At 46.8% G+C, this 12,827-nt stretch overlaps 1 protein-coding gene across 4 annotated transcripts in view; it reads right to left on the bottom strand.

Moving 5' to 3' along the window:
- Nucleotides 1–12,827, bottom strand: part of SPATA13 (spermatogenesis associated 13) — a 327,713-nt gene that overhangs the window by 146,377 nt on the left and 168,509 nt on the right. Inside the window, exons 1-2 of one of the 4 annotated variants that reach the window (XM_063650617.1) lie at nt 12,002–12,144; nt 9,601–9,698 (exon numbers count right to left, since the gene is read on the bottom strand). The exons of 1 other annotated variant lie outside the window; for it this stretch is intronic. Coding sequence is in view for 1 of the 3 variants with exons in the window: in XM_054445913.2 (XP_054301888.2) it covers nt 9,601–9,698 (98 nt within the window). In the remaining 2 variants the exon portion in view is untranslated. Of the gene's footprint in view, nt 1–265; nt 476–9,600; nt 9,699–12,001; nt 12,145–12,827 lie in introns of those variants that run through there. 2 more of the 4 variants (XM_054445913.2, XM_063650618.1) reach the window with 2 other exon arrangements.

The following is a 12,827-nucleotide window of genomic DNA, read 5'->3' as shown; positions in this document are numbered from 1 at the left end:
CACCACGTGCACGTCCTCCCAAAAGCCATGGTGCCGGGTGGCTCAGAGGGCGAAGAGCCACCGCCGGGCAGGGAGCGGGCGCACGGACCTAACAGGTGAGCACCCGGCAGCCTCCACCGGCGGGGGAAGCAGAGGCGAAGCAGCTGGGAGCTGGACATCCCGAAACCCCGAGGCAGTCCACTGGGACTCAAGTCCTCCCGGGATTCTACCAAACAGCCCGTGCCCGCGCCCGCCCGGCAGAGCCGCGCGCCCGAAGCCGTCTTACCTCCTGCGGCGCCTCTTGGCGGAGCCTACAAAGTCAGCGTGTCCAACACGTCCCTGCCCTCCGAGCCACCTCCGGTGCCGGCGGAGCCCCGGGGTCGCCGCGCTCTCGGAGGAGCCTGGGATCCAGTGCGCGCCCTCGGAGCTAGCGACCCGCAGGGCGATCGCAGGAGAAAGCGCAACGCACACTCTCCTCCCGCGCGGCGGCAGCACACTCAGCCAAGCCACGCCCCAGCCCGGCTCCCCACCAGGCCACGCCCCCAGCCCAGCTCCCACAAAGTCACGCCCCAGCCGGGCTCCCTCCCCCAGGCCACGCCCCCAGCCCGGCTCTTCCCCCCGCCCCATATCAGGCCTCGCCCCCGGTTAGCTCACTCCCTCAGGCCACACCCTCGGCCACGCCCCTACACTACCAACCACAGCCGGGGCCCCCCACCCATCAAAAACAGTTCCCCGGCCAGGCGCAGTGGCTCACGCCTGTAATCCTAGCACTTTTGGAGGCCGAGGTGGGCGGATCACCTGAGGTCAGGAATTTGAGACCAGCTTGGCCAACATGGTGAAACCCCGTCTCTAACAAAAATAAAAATTAACCGGGCGTGGTGACAGGCGCCTGTGATCCCAGCTACTCAGGAGGCTAAGGCAGGAGAATCGCTTGAACCCGAGGGGCGGAGGTTGCAGTGTGCCGAGATCGCGCCACTGCACTCCAACCTGGACGACACAGCCAGACTCCGTTTTTTTAAAAAAAGAAACAAACAAAAACAGTTCCCTCAGCCACCAGCCAGCCCCCACCCCCCAGGGCGGGAAGAGGAGTCTCATCTCCGGGGCAACCGTGCCCCACTGCCCACTGCCTCACCTCTGCCTGGGCCAGAAGTTCACTCCCTGTGAAAGGAAAACGCAGGGTAGGGATTTTTAAACCTACACGTTTCCCAGGGCCTGGGGCAAGTCTTGAGTAGACTGTTGCAGTAAACCGACTCAAAGGCCTATCACCTTTCTTGTGAGGCTCAAGGTCTAATCATTAATTGACATGAAAACCACAGAAGAGAAGCAAACCCTTCTGTGCTGGGATCTGTGCCTCAGTGCTCCATGTTCCCTGAAAGGCAGCTAATGGAATTCATAAAATAAATGCATGCTTTCTACAAGTGTAGTTTTTTAGATGATGCATTTAGTGGCCAGCACTATTATTTATAAATGTCTATTTTCTTTTATAATCAAAGAACAATACCCACAATCTGTAAAATAAAAGACAAAAATTATATTACCCAATGAAAAGTGAAAATTAATTTTATGTATGCTTTTTAAAATATTGAAAAAACTCTGTATGACATTATAATGGTGGCTTCATGTCATTACGCATTTCTCAAAACTCACAGAATGTACAGCATGTGGCGTGAACCTCCTGTAAGCCATGGACTTAGTTCATCTTAATGTAACAACACGGGCCCATCAATCATAACACATGTGCCACTCGAATGTAAGATGTCAGTACAAGCAGCTGTGCGTGGAGGGAGGGGCGTGAGGGAGTGCATCAGAACTCCGTGTACCTTCCATTCCTGTTTTCTAAACCTAAAACTGCTCCAAAAATAGTCTATTAATTAAAGCACACACCAAGATTAATGATAATTATCTGTGGGTGGTGGAAATATGGGTAAATTTCATTTAATTCTTTGAATTGTTATTGAAATTACCCCAAGTTTTAACAATGACCATGTATTTTTAAAGCTGAAAAAATATAAAAACCAAACCTTGGAAAATTGTAGAAACATAGTATGTGAGGCTAATATCATTGACTATTCCATTTTATTTCTACTCTATAAAAAATCTTCACGAAGCACTCACAATGCTAAAATGAAATCTATGTTAGTATTATTTAAAAAGACTATCACGGTCTAAATTGAGGGGTTTTTTATTATCTCTTTAGAATTAGCACAAATCTGAGGAGCAGATTTTGATTTTTCTTTAAAAAAAATTGTGTTTCAAAAGGTTATTTCTGCCTACTTGGAAACCACTATTAACATTTACATGCAATACTTTTTATAGTGAAGAAAACACTATATTTGAAACTATGTTCTTGGGAAACAGGCCTGGCCCTCAGATGAATGGATTTCTGTGGAGTGATACCAACTAGACCTGAAGACCCCCACATCCTTGAGGCCCTGTACAAGCCCTGGGCGAGTGCTGGACCTTGCTGAATCTCAGCTTCCTCCTCAGTGAGCCGGTGACAGTGGGACCTCACTCTGCATTGGGTGGAGAATTAAAACTTTAGCCCATGTAAGACTCTTAGTATCAACTTAGCACATACAGGTGCTTGCTGATTGTTAGTTCATGTCTTTTAAAAAATATTTTTTTCAGGGTTTCAGTGAAAACCTTTTGAGTGCCTGGGATAAAAGATATGTCTGGGTTCAGATTATAAATCTGTTAGAGGAAGGCAGGATGGCTCAAGAGAAAATTCACTGATCTGACATGAAGAGGCGGCACAGTCCAACCTGGCTCTAACCAGCTGTGTTCATCACAGGAGTAAATCACCAACCGACGCTTATTCTTGCTTTTCCGTTCTGTTAAGTCAGAGATTAGGACGAGCAATAGCTAAATTTCCTTCCGTTTCTATCATTCCTGCGGGAATCACAATGTGGCCTCTGTGTAAAAGCCTAGGTCTCCCGCAGTGGCTTTCTGTCAACATTGCTCTCTGTCCACATGGCCGCCATCACTCACAGCCTCGCAGACAAGGCCGGCATCTGCACTCTGTTGCTCCCCGCAAGTGGGAACCTCCAAAGGTTGGTGACCTTTTTTCTTGTCTGCTGATCTTTTGGTACTCAAGACTCTAACTGGAGCCTGAATATTCAAAACTTTCACCCAAGTTCATCCTAACAACACTGATGCTTTCTGCAGGAGAGTGTCTAGGGATAGAAACTACCACCTCTCACTAAGTCTAACGCGCTTTTTTTTTTTGTTGTTCCACATAACATCTCCAAAACTAGAATGTGTCTTTCCCTTAATATTTGTTGAGCACTTATGCCATGTTGTTTACATTCATCATTTTCTTAAATCCTCAAGACAATCCTTGAGGTACAGTGATCCTTCTTATTTTATATATGGGGCAAATGAAGTTAGAAAGGTTGAACGAATCATCCAAGGTCACACAGCTGGTGAGCAGTGGAGCCAGGATTTGATCTCATGCTCCTGTTTGAAAATGCTCTGAACAAAGCAGTGCTATGAGTTCCCCCAGGGTTGGGGAGAAGCAATGCTGTATTCCATCTGCTGAAAGTTCCATTCAGCAGGGGTTTCTCAGGAGGTAAAGGGCAAAAAGGAAACTCCTTTCTCCTCATTTTAGTTTTTTTTCTTTGAGGAGCTCCTATAAAGTAACCCGTATGGCTTCTCCCCTACCCTCTACTGCAGAAAAAGGAGTTACCGGCCGGGCGCGACGGCTCACGCCTGTAATCCCAGCACTTTGGGAGGCCAAGAAGGGTAGATCATGAGGTCAGGAGATCGAGACCATCCTGGCTAACACGGTGAAACCCCGTCTCTACTAAAAATACAAAAAAAATTAGCCGGGCATGGTGGCGGGCGCCTGTAGTCCCAGCTACTCGGGAGGCTAAGGCAGAAGAATGGCATGAACCCGGGAGGCGGAGCTTGCAGTGAGCCGCGATCGTGCCACTGCACTCCAGCCTGGGTGACACAGCAAGACTCCATCTAAAAAAAATATATTAAAAAGAAAAAGAAAAAGGAGTTACCTGACTGGTTGGAGAAATCCACTGGTAGACTCCCTTGATAGAATAACCTGATTTATTAATTTATTAACAGTACAGAGTATTCACTCTTCTTTAACCTTTCCACCCAGACTACGGCTGGGAGAAATCTGGGGTCAGTGTCTGGATGCCACAGACCAGACTTTCACCTGGAGGGAATAACTTAAGGTCTAGACCTGGTTGGGGAAGCAGAGGCAAAGGAGCTGGGAGGTCACTCTGAGATCATTAGCAGCAATTGTGCACTCATTCTCCAGGTGATTTTGTCAGTAACATCACTGACATTTTTATCTTCATCTAGCAGCCTCCAGCATCTTGTTGGTTGTGAAGGTGGCAGGGGACAAAAGGGGGTTGGTTGAACCACAGATGCCTCTGGCACATAAGGCAAGACCCAAGAGCAGGAGAGAACCTGAGCCTCTTCTGCTCTCTGTCCATGTGAGTTCTAGGACAGAGAACTTCATAACCTCACTTTGACCGGCTCCTTATCTGTCATATCTTATGGTGAAAATTAAGTGTAATAATGTATGTAAAGTCCCAGCTCACTGCCTGGCACGTGGTCAAATGCTCAATAACTGGTGGCTATCATTATTGATTAGAATGGATAAAGTGTGTTTGCTATATTTTATTCTACAGTTTACTAGAGCAGATAGCTCTCTAATTTGAAGCTTCCTAGGATGACAGAATAATGTTTGGCACCTATCACATTATCTTAGCACATAAGTATCTATTTGGCTGTTGGGGTGGTGGGAAACCCAATTAACTGAGGCACAGAGAGGAAAGCATTTTGCCTCCAGGAATGGGTGGATCATCAAGGCCAAAGGATTAGAGTACAGAGGGGATGGGCCAGGAGCCAGGTCCAGTGTGCCATCTACAGTGCCTCCCTGTCTGCTCGGAGACAGGGACCCCATCAGACCTGGGTTTGGAGGGGGGAATACGAATGGGCAGGGCAGGGCAGCTACAGGCAAAAGAGGAGAATGAGTCTCACGCTGTCCTCACAGTTGCTGTGGACAACAGGTATGGCAATTCCTCAAAAATCAAAAAACTAGAATTACCGTATCATCCAGCAATCCCTCTTCTGGAATATACCCAAAAGAACTGAAAGCAGGGACTTGAACAGATATTTGTACACCCACTTTCATAGCAGCAGTATTCACACAGCCACAAGGTGACAGCAGCCCAAGTATTCATCAATGGATGGATGAATAAACAAGATGTAGTAAGTACATACAATGGAATATCACTCAGCCTTAAAGAGGAACAAAATTCTGACATATGCTGCAACACAGGTGGACCCTGAGGACATTACATTAAATGGATAAGCCCATCACAAAAGGACAGATACTCTAGGATTTCACTTATATGAGGTGCCTGGAGTAGGCAAATTCACAGACAGAAAGTAGAATGGTGATTGCCAGAGGCTGCAGTGGGAAAGTGGGGAGTTACTGCTTAATGGGGACAGAATGTCAGTTTTGCAAGATGGGAAATGTTCTGTGGATGGATGATGGTGACGGCTGCATAATAATATGAATGTACTTAATGTACTGAATTGCACACTTAAAATTGTTAAAATGGTAAGTCTTATGTGTATTTTACCACAGTTTTTTAAAATGTCCCATTTTCTAATCTGCAGGCCAGAATCTGCACAAAGCCACTGGGATTTCGCGGTAAGGAGCTGCCTCTGCCACTCACTGACTCCGGCTTGGTTCTGCAAGCCCTGTAAGCTTCCACTCCATCCACTGCCCATCAGTCCCACTTTAAATAATGAATCTAGGCACTGAGAGTGTGTGTGTGTCTAGGACTGATGCAGACCACTTTACCAGAGCCATCCTCCACAAGCAGTATTCTCTTTGCTTTAATTGAGTAACTCCTGAAAAACCTGCCTTCTTTATTAAATTTTCATGATTGACAGCTTCATCTGTCAATTTTTGTTTTATCACTTGGACTCCATCATTACACAGTAGGCCCTAAAGTTCTTCCGTGACAGATCTCTGTCACTGGGGGTGGAGCACCACAGAGGTGCATAGACCTTTCATAGAATCCCCCTTTCATCTTTCACTAGCTGGGTGCTTTGGGCAAACTGCTTGGAACCTTAGTTTCTTCATCTGTAATATAGAAATAATAATAACCAACTGGGCACGGTGGCTCATGCCTGTAATCCCAGCACTTTGGGAGGCTGAGGCAGGTGGATCAGGAGTTTGAGCCCAGCCTAGCCAACATGGTGAAACCCTAGCTCTAGTAAAAATACAAAAACCAGCCGGGCATGGTGGCACACACCTGTAATCCCAGCTACAAGGGAGGCTGAGGCATGAGAATCACTTGAACCTGGGAGTTGGAGTTTGCACTGAGCCAAGATCACGCCATTGCACTCCAGCCTGGGCAACAAGAGCAAAACTCCATCTCAAAACAAACAAACAAAACTGGTCTATCAGTCACACAGCTCCAAAGAAGTGAATTCTGTCGACACTAAGAATGAGCTTGGGAGCAAATTCTCCCCCAGTCAAGCTTCTCGATGAGAACACAGCCTAGCCCAACTGTGGCAGCAGCCTCATGAGGCCCTGAGCTGAGGACCCAGCTAAGCTGTGCCCAGACTCATCACCCCTGGAAACTGGCTTAAAAGTGCGAAAATAAGTGTGCATAGTTTTTAACACACTGTGGTGCTTTGTTCCACATCATAGAAAACTAATACAATATGAAAATACTGAAAATTTCTAGCTCCTCAAAAGACTCCCTTCTGTGCCCCTCCCCCCAGTGAGCAATGCCCAGTACTCCAAAGGTAAACACTAACGTTTATTGCCATAATTCACTCCTGTTTTTGAACTTCATATAAATGGAGTTATGCTGGATGTATACTTTTGTGTCTGACTTCCTTAACGGTATGTCTGAGATTCATCCATGTTGCTCTGTGTAACACTTGTTCATTTTTTTCATTGCTGTGTAGTATTCTGCTGTTTGAATATACTGTGTCCTATTCTATTGTTGATGGACAATTAAATTGTTTTACTTTTGGTTACTATGTAGCCAGGACATGAACATGCTTTTAGTGGAAAAAAAAATCACACTCTTGTTGGGTATTTACCCAGGAGTGGTACTGCCGGATCATCAGGTGTGCGTATGTTTACCTTCTGTAGCTACGGCCAAGCTTTTTTTTTTTCAAAATGTGTGTATCAGTTTACACTCCCACAAGTGGTAGAAGAGAGTCCTACATGGTCCCCCATCTTCACTAAAACTTGGTATTGTCTTAGCCTTAGTTTTCTAATCATAAAAATAGGGATAACAATAGTTCACCCCGCTCAGAGTTGATGTGAACATTAGGTGAGAACATACATAAATGTCTTCATAAGATAATACTTGTTTGATAAAGGGTGGATATTTATTTCCACTAAGCAGCTCAGTCATATGGTTAGAAGTGGCTGGGCTGGGATTCCAACCCCAAGGGATGAATTCCAAACTTCACTCTCTCACTATACCTCACCAGCACACTTCCCAGTAATTTTTAGTGGTCATCAATCTCCATGAATACTTCAAAATGACCTCCTCTTTTAGACTGTGTTCTCCTGCGTAGATCCACATAAAGTATGTGCTCTTCATACATATGGCTTCAGAGATAAATGGAATTGCAATTGACATGGGCAGGGGATCCGTGATTATTTTACCCTAGACCTACACAGTTTTCCTTGCAGCGTACTGCGGATCATTCTCTCTACCATGTGTCTTCTGTTGAAAGTGGCCTTGGCTGCCTTCACTAATTTTGTCATCTGAAGGGTGTACTTTACGCATGCTGAGTCCTAAATTGTCAATGTCTTCACTTTTCTGTCATGTATCAGCAGAACCCTTGCTCTATTATTTATTCCTTGTCTACCTGACAAGAACAAGTTCCTTTTTACAAAGGCAATTAAATGGAGTGTGAGAAGAGTGTGCTGGTGGCAGTGAGGAGGAAGTGCACAGAGTGAAGGCCAGCCATGTGGGCCACACAGTCCAAAGACAGGACTGCAGGTGGAAAATGGGGCACCCACCATCAGAGGTGCCAGGACCACCAGGGCCTATTGGAAACCCTAAACATACATGAGACAGGCCAGCATGACAGCTCCTTTGCCAAGCAGCTAATGTGTCTGTATGTGGACGTAATGTTTATGATGGGGAAATGCAGATGATAAAATCAGAGTAAAGAGACACCATCCACAGAGGATGCCCAAGTCCGAACTCGGAGGTCCTAAGTAGACATGAGCACAGATGTAACATAGACATTTTTCTCACACACACGCACAACATTGCTTTTGTTTTGCATGTTGACCTTTGTCACAGTCAGCTACGCTGTGTATTGGGTGTACTTAAAGGTTACACGGAGGTGAAAGTCTCAATGTAAAATGTAAAAGTGAGAAAGAAAAGAGATAATCATCATTTGAGTTCTGAACATTTGAGGGAGAAGAGGAAGAGAGAGAGAGAGGAAGAGACAGAGAGAGAGAAAGCTGTTTCAAGACCTGTCAATTCCTCCATGACAAGGACTTGGGAGTGGCTCTGCATTTTGTCCCTGGCGCCTTGCTCAGAGTGACCATCCAACACAAGCCTGATGAATGAGCAGCTCATATTTGAAGAACGGGTGATGGTGAGTGACAGAGAGAGACATCGTCCACAGCAGGACTTCAAAAAGACCATGGGCATCATTTTGCTGTGATTGGAGGCACTGATCACACAGACGGGGATGTGGGAGCTGTGGGGCTGGAATGCTTTCATGATTTTATTCCCTCACTGGCATAGAGCACCCACTGTGCAAGGCCTCACTGGGGAGGACCTCCCTGGTGGAGCTTATCAAGGAGAAGGAGGAGGAGGTCATTACACACAATGTGACAGGAGGGGTGTCAGACAGAGCTGTGAAGTAGGCACAGAGGAAAGTGGTCATGTCCTTTAGCAGGAACCACTGAGTCCCATGGCACCTGGCCTGTGCCTTGTTTGGGGCTGTGTGCTAGAGTCAGAAAGCTTGTGTCCACCCTCATGAATGGGATAAGTGCCCTTATAAAAGTGGCAGAGGGAGTCCCCGTGCCCCTCCCACAAAGTGAGGGCACATACAAGGCATTATCAGTGCAAAAGGGTCTTCACCAGACACTGAATCTACAGGTGCCTTGATCTTGGACTTCTCAGCCTCTAAAACTGTGGGAAAAGAAATATCTGTTGTCTACAAGTTACTGAGTCTAAGGTATTTTGTTACAGCAGCCTGAACGGTGTTACAGCAGCCTGAACAGTGTTACAGCAGCCTGAACAGTGTTCAGTGTGTTCACGTATCATACTCTGCCTGTGTCTGCTGCTCCTGGAAGGCCCTGCCGCCTTTAGAAACCCAGGCATTCCCTGAGAACTGAACCACATCTTCACAGCTTTATGCCCTTCTCTCCCTTTGCAGTCCTCATCCTGGACAATATCGATTCACTAGTGTTAGCTAAATTAATCAAGCATCTATACTGCTTAGTACTGTTAAAGACTATGCAGCTGGTAAAAATGGTAAAGTCTACTAAATACCTAGCATGGTGCCAGGTTCTGTTCTAAGCATTTTACATGTTTTACTCATTTAATCCTCATAATAACCCTAAATAGTAGGAACTGCTAACGTTACCTTTTCACAGATGACGAAGCTGAGCCCTCTCTGGTAGGTTGGTGATGTACCCACAGCTGGTGTTTGAACTTGGACAGTTGAGCTCCAGACCCAACACTCTTAAAAAAAAGAAAAAAAAAACTTCGGTAACGGACATCTATTCAAAACTTGAAATGTTTATTACAAAACCCTGACAGAGACAGGACTTTCATGTATATAACTGGGTATTTTCATTCTCTGTCAAATAAATTGGTTGTAAATGATGAAACATTCAATATTACAGCCATTATTATTGCCTAGTGCATGGTTACTAACATGCAGGCACTGTGTTGAATATTTCACTTCATCATTAAAACCAGGGAGAGTTTATCATTATTTTCATTTTACAAATGGGGAAACTGAGCCAGGAGTTAAACAAATGGTTCCGGGTCCTCAGCCCCATATGTTTGACAGAGCAAGGATTCAGACCAAGATCTGCCTGTCTTTCAAAGTCCTGATGTACCCTGAATGCTGAAGGACGCGTGCCCACAGTCACAGCACAGATAGCTCAGCACTGCGGGAGGAAGCATCTGGGTCTGAGGGCCATCTCCTGGATTCTCTCTCCAGAACTGTGTGATTTGGGGCAAGCCTCTTAATCTGTGTGAATTTCAATGTTCTCATCTGTAAAATTATGAGGATTATGAATCTTCGCAGGATTCCTGTAGGAATGGATTAAAATATGCAAAGACCCCAGACAGGGACTTGTCAACTCTTTAGTGAGGGTTTTGTAATGCCTAACTTTATGCATCAATTTGGCTGGGCCATGGTGCCCAGTCAAACAGCATCTAGACAGCAAACACATCTAAACAGCAGTCTCCATGTGGCTGTGAAGGTATTTTTAGGTGATACTAACAGCTAAGTCACTAGACTTGAGTAAAGGAGAGAGCCCTCTGCTATGTGGGTGGGCCTTGTCCAATCAGGGGACAGTCATAGGAGAGAAGACGTGGGTTCCCTGAGGAAGAAGGACCTTGGCCTCAAGACTGCAACACAAAAGCCTGCCTGAATCCCCAGCCTGCTGTGGCCTGCCTTACCCTGTGGATTCCGGACCCAAGACTTCAACATCAACTTTTACCTGAGTCTCCAGCCTACTGGCCTACTTACAAATTTTGGACTTGCCAGCCCTCAAATTTGTGTGCAATTCCTTAAAAAAAAAAATTCAATCAATATTTAACTCTCTCTATATATCCTATAGATTTTGTTTCTCTGGAGAACACTGACTAATTCAGGATGGATGGGAAGTTAGAAACAGCCTTAAAAAGGAGGTCCTGCCTGAACCAGGTCTCCCCAGAGGGCACCTGTGCCAGTCGGTGACATCTCATAGGATTTGAACTCCCAGTGCTGAGACACACTGCCATGCCACTGAGGCTGCAGGCTGCTCTCTAGGGGACTGGCAGGAGCTGTGAAGCAGTGATGCCACTTGAAAGCACTGAGGACATGGGGTGGGTGCACTGGTGCTGGGCAGGGAGAAACCCAGGGTGTTTGGAGAAGTGGAGGCTGTGGGAGGAGAGTACGGGGAGACAGGCACTGTACAGCCAATGTGCCTCAGGACAGAGAGTCTGGCCCACCATGTTCTAATGTGACTGTCCCCCATCGGTCCACCTAAGAATCTCAGCATTGCCCAGCTCCGTCTCCTCCAGGGTGCACACCTGGCCACCAGTCAGGCAGATACCAGCTTTCTGTGGGACAGTCCCCCCACTCTTCCACGTCCCACACTCTCCCTTCCCTCCCCACAGCCACCCTGCGGCACAGCGGCTCTCTCCCTCCCTGACAGCCCCTGGATGCAGGCCTTCCCATCTCTGCGTTCCTCCCCAACCACCTCCTGCTGCCCAGGAGCTCTTTCTGAAACACCCCCAACTCCTGTCAAGCCTCGGCACCCACACAACCAAGTTCAAGTTTCTCTGCATGTCATGCAAGGCCCGTGACAACCTGACCCGCAGCTCTCCAGCTCTATCCGCCCCGCGGGGCCTTTGTACAAGCTGCTCTCCCTCTGGGTTCTTCCCCACATAGGTGGGAGCTTTCCCGCCCCCATCAGCCATTTCCAGTGTTTCAAATCCAAGCTTTTAGCTCCAAATTCAGGACGCTGCACTACACCACAGTGACAGAAGATCTAGGAGTGTTAGGTGGCCTCACGGTTCTCTGATTCCTGAAAAAGTGGCAGCAGAACTCCTCTAACAAACACTAGAGTCAACCAGGGACTGTCTCTTCAGAGTCCACCCTTGGCCAGATTTGGACGCAAAATTCTCACTGACAGAAAGGGAAGGTCCAGGAACAGAAGACAGGCAAAATGCCAGGGTATTTTTCAAACTTCCGACCACAGCCCACAGTGAGATGCGTATTTCACCCCACGATCTCACACATAAAGAGAATGACAAACGATGCCAACCTTTACTTCATGGGGTGCATTCGGTGTTCTCTCTTCTCTCTTGGGTTGTTGTATTTAATTCTGGTGGAAATTTGCTAAATTCATTTCAGGACTCACTAATGAGATAAAGCCCATCACTGGAACACACTGCAGTGATCAGCAATGTGGAAACGACCCAGTGTGATGGCAACAGGCGGGGGGCAGACAGGACGCCTCTTTCATCTGCCCTATGGCTTCTTCCTACCCCTCTTTTGCCCACAACCTCCTTAGTCACAAATAAGTTTACCGTGACATTCAAATCCTCATTCTCCTTTGTTTGTGGACGGAGCCTACATTCCTCCAAGCCCAGTCACCAACCCTGAGTCACAGAGCCCTGCTCTCATGTGGCATGCATAGGAGAGCGTTTCCTGGTATAAACACTCATGGAAACCATGAATAATAAACAAGCCGCTCTACCAAAATCAACAGCAGCTCCTGTGTCCTTACTCCCCTTGTTCTACCCCTCCCTGCCTTCCTCAAGCTTTCCAGATCTCTCTGGACACACACTCATTGCTAGGACAGAATGCTCTTGTTTAGGTGTTTTACTTGTCTGATGTGTTTGGTCCATTAAGCCTTGTGTACAATGCCAACAGTTGTAGGCATAAGAAAAAGACTGAGCCAGTTGCTTGCAGAGATTCTCAACTCTTCAACCGAGTTCTCCCTCTGACTAAAAGCCTCTGGTCAACCATATTAAACTCCTAATGTATCACACTGATTATGTGTACACCAAGGGCTTGTGTTTGATGCTTCAGGTCAGAGACTCCTGCAGGGACCCTGGGAGGCAGTGTTACGGAGCAGAAAACTGAGA

The sequence above is a fragment of the Pongo pygmaeus genome, chromosome 14 (assembly GCF_028885625.2).
Source record: "Pongo pygmaeus isolate AG05252 chromosome 14, NHGRI_mPonPyg2-v2.0_pri, whole genome shotgun sequence".
In the NCBI taxonomy this organism is placed as follows: Eukaryota; Metazoa; Chordata; class Mammalia; order Primates; family Hominidae; genus Pongo; species Pongo pygmaeus.
This window is presented reverse-complemented; position numbering and strand designations above follow the sequence as displayed.